This window comes from Castanea sativa, chromosome 1, assembly GCF_040712315.1.
Source record: "Castanea sativa cultivar Marrone di Chiusa Pesio chromosome 1, ASM4071231v1".
NCBI lineage: Eukaryota > Viridiplantae > Streptophyta > Magnoliopsida > Fagales > Fagaceae > Castanea > Castanea sativa.
The window spans coordinates 42,490,921-42,497,500 of record NC_134013.1 but is presented as its reverse complement, the minus strand read 5'-3'; the positions used below and the strand labels follow the sequence as shown (position 1 = coordinate 42,497,500).

Here is a 6,580-nt window from a genome sequence, read left to right as displayed (position 1 = left end):
GTCTGGGTTTCTATCATAAATCTAATTTTTAGCTTTCTTGGGCAAGTATTCCAATATTTTTGTTAGGTCTCTAAGCGTGTCGATTGAGGTTCGCATCACTCGTGGTAGTCATCAGAATCATTCATGCGAGAATGCCTTTCTTGCCTTCTAGCATTAGGGCCTCTTTGGGGACGCTCCTCACGTAAAGTAGCAATAACAGTGTCTTGCCTATCCATCCGATCCCGAATCTCATTAAACACCACGTTCATGCGTTCAAATTGTTGTTGCATAGCCTGTAAAATGATGGACGACTCCTCCCCTCCTTCCCTATTTGAAACAACAGAGAATGATGCACTCAAATTATGTCAACCCAACTCGTGTTTCACTCTTAAATTGGCTTTTTCCCAATAACAGTCTCACACTCTCTTGCCTTTTTCCACTCGTAACTTCGCCTTTTCAGTTCTTCATTAAACTAATAAACTTGATCAAGAAATTCAACTTGTAGTGTAAAAACAAATACCAATGACATGAAAATATAACAGAAACACTAAATCAAAGGAAGAGGACAAAAGAAAACGATATTCTGGTCTGAGAGAATTGAAACTACAAACAAATTTTTTTTTTTTTTCAGATGTCTTTTTTTTCACTTTTTTTTTTTTTTTTTGGGAACTGGGTGAACGATTTTAACCTAGTGCACTTCAACAAAAACAAAAAAATAAGAACGATGAATGAAGAACACAAAAGAAACAAGATAGGATGATAACAAGAAACAAAAGATAAAGGGATAGGAAACTGATTTTAGAACCTGTGCTCTGATACCAAATGATGCGAACCTTAATCGACACGCTTTGAGACCCAACAAAAATATTGGAATATTTAACCCAGGAAAGCTAAAAGTCAGATTTATGATAGAAACCCTGACCCAACGTTTATAATTGAAACGCGAACCAAAGGTATAAGTTGACCTTAACCCAATGATTATAAAGAATCACGAACCAAAGGTATAAAGTTTGAACGCCACAAGGAAGAATCCTTGATAAGTTCACAGTTCTTGAAGAACCAAAAGAGAGCAAAGCCTCACCTTTTCTGAATTTTATTCAATAATATTCTAAAAAACGTTTACAAACTTCAGGGCCTATTTAAGGACTCCACAAAACTTGACAGACAAGAAAATATATTCTAAAATAACTCCTAATTGATACCTTACCATATCAGGAATCAAGTTTGACCTAAAAAGCCTTAAATGCACCTAAAAACAAGGAAAATACCTAAAAAAACGTACTAAATAATAAAACCCTAAATAAAAGTTGATTTGGTCTGAAATTAGCAAATCCAAAATAGGAAATAATCTGCCTTACCTGATACAGAGCTGGAAAGTCAATCAGCCATTTATTCACGCCATAAATCACTCCCAATTAAGCAAAATCAGCCCAAAATAGCTTGAATTAAATTTATCATGCTTTCATCTTCCTTTGGGCCAAGCTTGGAATGTCCTGCGTTAGAATCAACTCAAATCTCTTGAATCAGCCCATTAAGTGCTTCTTTGATCTTCTTGGATCTTGCTCTTGTAATAGGCCCAACTGGAATATGCAATGGATCCTTGAATGCTTGTTGATTCTCATCAATTCTCCTAACGACTGTCAATTGAATAATAAATCTCCTGACTTCTATTTATATGAACTCTTAATCCTGAGAGGATAATGGACTTGATCATGAAGTGTAGGTTGTTTTGATATATCAAGAGTGAGATCTAAAGTAACGGTCAAAACCTCAGTATGTTGGGCAGCCACATTTAGTGTTGATGGAACATATAATCTCAAGATAGAATTCATACTCTCTTCATGGAGATATAAAATATTGCCTTGAGATAAGTTTAATGGGTTTAGTTATTTAAAGAGTTAGGCCTAACCACTTTGGTAAGAAGTTACTAAAGTATGTATTTATGAAATTGAATTTCATAAATATATGATGAATATCTTTAAAGGATTAAACTGGGTACTCAAGGATAAGATGTAGTAATTTACAAAATGGCAGTCTACATTCATGACTTTATATTACTACGAATATTTTATGAAGGGGTTGCATGTACAATAAAGTCTTGGGATATAATTTATAAATAAGGCCTAAAGTGCAACTATATTTATATAGTGGTATTAAATATAGTTAATGGTAACTTTGAACTTGTCAAGAGTTGATAGAAAAGCCCAAGGCCCATTGGAGCTAGTGTCTTATTGGTCCTTTTTGGTCCCACTCCAAGCCACATACTTAAACCCAATTAGAAGACTCAAAAGGCCAGCCCAATTAGATAATCAGTTAGATACAAAGAGAGAAACATATAGAATTTTCTATAAGGGAGGTGGAATTGGAAGAACACTATTTGTGAAGTGGTGTAAGAAGTGTTTCCAAGTGACTCTGATCTTCGGTTTTGAAATTCACTGCTCCAAGGTATACTTTCTTGTTCTTAAATTCTGAAACTTATATAGTACATGTTAACATTTATGAATGAAGTAGATCCGTTATTTTTTAGTTGTGTATGTTTTGTATGCGATACAAACATGTTATTTTCCATCAGTTTTGTGAGTTTTGGAATTAAAGATAATAGTTTCATGATGTTAAAAGATTATATATGTATTTAATTTTTTTGCATGGTTATTGAAACTATGATTTGGTAAAAACTGATATTGATGTTATGATATTGTTTAAATTTGAATTTAAGTATGTTAAATGGATCTTTAAGGCTATAACATCAATGGAATTTAGTTTTGATATCAAATTCCATCTATTATGTTCATATGGTGGTTGTTTGTTTATGGAAAACCGTTGAAAATTGTCCAAATCTTCCCTTTAAAAAAAGAAAACACGGGTTTTTCGCGAGTAAGCTTTGCTCGCGAAATAGTCGCAAGACAGTCGCGAAAGCTTCCATCTGAATTTTGTGTTTTCAAAAATATTTCGCGGGTAAGCTTTACTTGCGAAATAGTCACCAGACAGTCACGAAAGTTTCTGTTTGATTTTTGTGTTTTCATTTTTTTGCCTTAACTCATTTTTGTGGGAAGAACTTAGTCGTGAGATTCTCGCGAAAATGCCACTAAAGGGAATTTTGAACTTTTTTCTAAGTGTTTTCAAATGTATAAAGTGCAAGGCTGTGTGTGATTAGATTACACATGTTTACAAATTGAAAACCTTTAATTTGAAACATCTAGTGGGAGAGAGATACAAGGGTTGCATCTCACGGCCTCCATTGTTGGTTCATAGTAGTGTTAAATATATACTTTGTCTTTTCCTCAAGTTTAGCATTCCATGCGGAGAGTATTTATTTCATGGTCCTACAAGATTGAATTTCCTGGTTTATCGTGGTTTGATCAAACACCTTGTCTTAGTTTCGAGCTTTGCATTCCATGCGGAGGGTGTTTTTATCATGGTACTACAAAATAGGCCTATTGAAGGGATGAAATGTGGCTACACATGATTCTGGACAATGGTATACACTAGACTAAGTATTATAGTATCCTCTATGCTGAGTTCTTGCTATTATTACTTAGAGGCCAAATTTAAAACGGCATATTATTAGTGTTTGATAAGAGTTATCATGATAACACTAATAATGAGAATAGTTCTAAATCAATCATAGTATTTAATGTTCACTCTATGCTGAGGGATATTGAATATGTTATTGAGTTGTCGTTGCATATATTATATTGTGGTTTTATTAAAGTTCCATACTCTATGTTTATATGCTAAATCGATAATGTCCAGTTTACTTATTATATTCATGTTTATTATTTTCAGATTTGATCATGGCATCATTTAGCCCACTTGTTACTATTCTTAATCAAAACAAGCTAGCTGGATCCAACTACGTTGATTGGAAAAAAAATTTGGACATTGTTCTTACAGGTGAAGAGCACAAATATGTGCTTACTTAACCATGTCCTAGCTTTCCTTCATTATATGCTCCTTTTGAGGAAAAACAACGATATGATCGTTGGTAGAAATATAATAAAATGGCCAAGTGCTACATCCTAGCATCTATCTCAAATGCACTACAGCATTAAATACAGGATGTGGAACTAGCTTCGGACATCATGCTAAGTCTGAAGGAGATATTTGGTGAGCAAGGCCGTTCTGCAAGGCAAGAAACCATGAGGCAGATTTATAATACAAAAATGGCTGAACGCAGTTCAGTGAGGGAGCATTGTCTTACAATGATCTCTAATTTGAATACATTGGAGGTTTGAGGTGCCAATATTGATGGAGAATTCCAAGTGGATATGATACTCCAGCCACTACTGGAATCATTCAAGGAATTCAGACTCAATTATAATATGAACAAAAAGATTTATTCATTATCTGAATTGATAAATGAATTGGTAGTGGCGGAAGACATCCTTGGTACTTCTAGTGTTGAAGCCAATATGGGTGAAGTTTCTAATTCTCAACCTAAGTCGAAAGGCAAGAGTAAGAAGAAAAAGAAGAAGGACTTCACTAAGCAAGAAGGTAAACAAATTGCCTTAGGAATTGCTAACAAATGAAAGAAAGCTAAAGGACAATGTTTCTATTGTGGTGAGAAAGGACATTGGAAGAGGAATTTTCCAAAGTTCAAAGCTGCCAAGAATAAGGGTATGAAAAGTTCATTTCTTCTTGAAATATGTTTGCTACAGAATCTCACAGAATCCTGGTGTGTGGATTCAGGTTGTACTAATCATATCCACAATTTTTTGCAAGGGTTTCAGGAGACTAGAAAACTGAATGAAGGGGAATTGTTTCTTACTTTGGCTGATGGGAGCAGGATTCCGGTTATAGCTATTGGAGTTGTTAATTTATGCTTTGAGTCTAGGGTTTTAATATTGGAAGACTGTCTTTGTGTACCTAATGTTCGTAAGAATTTAATTTCTGCAACTTATTTAGGTAAACATGAATATTGTGTTATCCTTAAAGACAATGTTGTAATAAAGAAGGGTAAAGTGTTTATCTGTTCTGCAAATATTGTGGATGGTCTTTATATTTTAACTTCTGATAAGCATGAATTATATAATCCTGAATTAGATAATAATTCACTTGTGAAATCATTAAAGAAAAAGTTTCCTTCTACTAGTGAAGCATATCTTTGGCACTTGCGTTTGGGTCATATTAATTCAAACAGAATTCAAAGACTTATCAAAGATGGACTCTTAGGGCCCATGGACTTTGATAGTTTTCTAGTTTGTGAATCTTATTTGGAAGGTAAAATGACCAAACGACCTTTTAATGTGAAAGGTAGAAAAGCTCAAGATTTGCTAGAACTAGTACATTCAGATGTATGTGGTCCTATGTCAATCCAAGCAAGAGATGGCTATGAGTATTTCATTACTTTCACTGATGATTACTCTAGATTTGGTTATGTGTACCAAATGAAACGGAAGTCCGAAGCTTTTGAAAAGTTCAAAGAGTTTAGGGCTGAAGTTTAGGTAAACGCATAAAGGCCATTCGATCTGAACGAGGTGGTGAATACCTTCTTTGAGATTTCAAGGATTACTTGACTAAAAATGGGATTATATCCCAATTGATTGCACTTGGAACTCCACAACAAAAGGGTATAGTGGAAAGAAGGAATAAGACTCTTTTAGATATGGTTAGATCCATGTTGAGTTATTCGACTCTACCAATTTCTTTTTGGGGATATGTCCTAAGTACTGCAATGTATCTTTTGAATTTAGTACCTTCGAAGTCTGTTTCTAAAACACCTGTAAAGTTGTGGAATGGGCATATGTGTAAAAGGAAAGTCTGACAAGTTACAGTCTAAAACAGAAGTGGTGTTTTTTGTAGAGTATCCAAAAGGAACTGTTGAAGGTTTATTCTATAGTCATAAGGATAATAAAGTGTTTGTTAGCACAAATGCCAAATTCTTGGAAAATGACTACATGAATAATTTTGATCCTAGAAGTAGAGTTGTATTGGCTGAAATGAAAGAACCTATAGTTGAACAACCAATGCATGAAACTAGGGATGATGTGACTGTATTAGATACACCACAAGATACTACTCACGAGATATCTAGTACTCAGGTACCTCATCGTAGTGGGAGAATTGTTCGGCCTCCTATAAGATTTATAGGTTTGGGAGAAACTTATGAAACTATCTCAGAAGAGATTGAATCAGATCCTTACACTTATGATGAATCAATGAATGATATAGATGCACATCATTGGGTCCAAGCTATGAAATCTGAATTGGATTCTATGTATTCTAATCAAGTTTGGGATCTTATAGAGGCGCCTAATGGCATTAAACCTGGTTGCAAATGGGTTTACAAGAGGAAGTGATGAGAATCAACAAGCATTCAAGGATCCATTGCATGTTCCAGTTGGGCCTATTACAAGAGCAAGATCCAAGAAGATCCAAGAAGATCCAAGAAGCACTTAATGAGCTGATTCAAGAGATTTGGGCTGATTCTAACGCAGGATATTCCAAGCTTAGCCCAAAGGAAGATGAAAGTGTAGTAAATTTAATTCAAGCTATTTAGGGCTGATCTGGCTTAATTGGGAGTGATTTATGGCATGAATTAATGACTGATTGACTCTCCAGCTCTGTATCAGTTAAGGCAGATTTTTTCCTATTGTGGATC

The 6,580-nt window shown here is 34.6% G+C and overlaps 1 protein-coding gene across 1 annotated transcript in view; it reads right to left on the bottom strand.

The window, feature by feature from the left end:
* LOC142627506 (uncharacterized) overlaps positions 1-6,029 on the bottom strand; it is a 57,175-nt gene extending 51,146 nt beyond the window's left edge. Inside the window, exon 1 of the mRNA XM_075801389.1 lies at positions 6,025-6,029. Within this exon, the coding sequence (XP_075657504.1) occupies positions 6,025-6,029 (5 nt within the window). The remainder of the gene's footprint in view (positions 1-6,024) is intronic.
* Between the last annotated feature and the right edge of the window lie 551 nt (positions 6,030-6,580).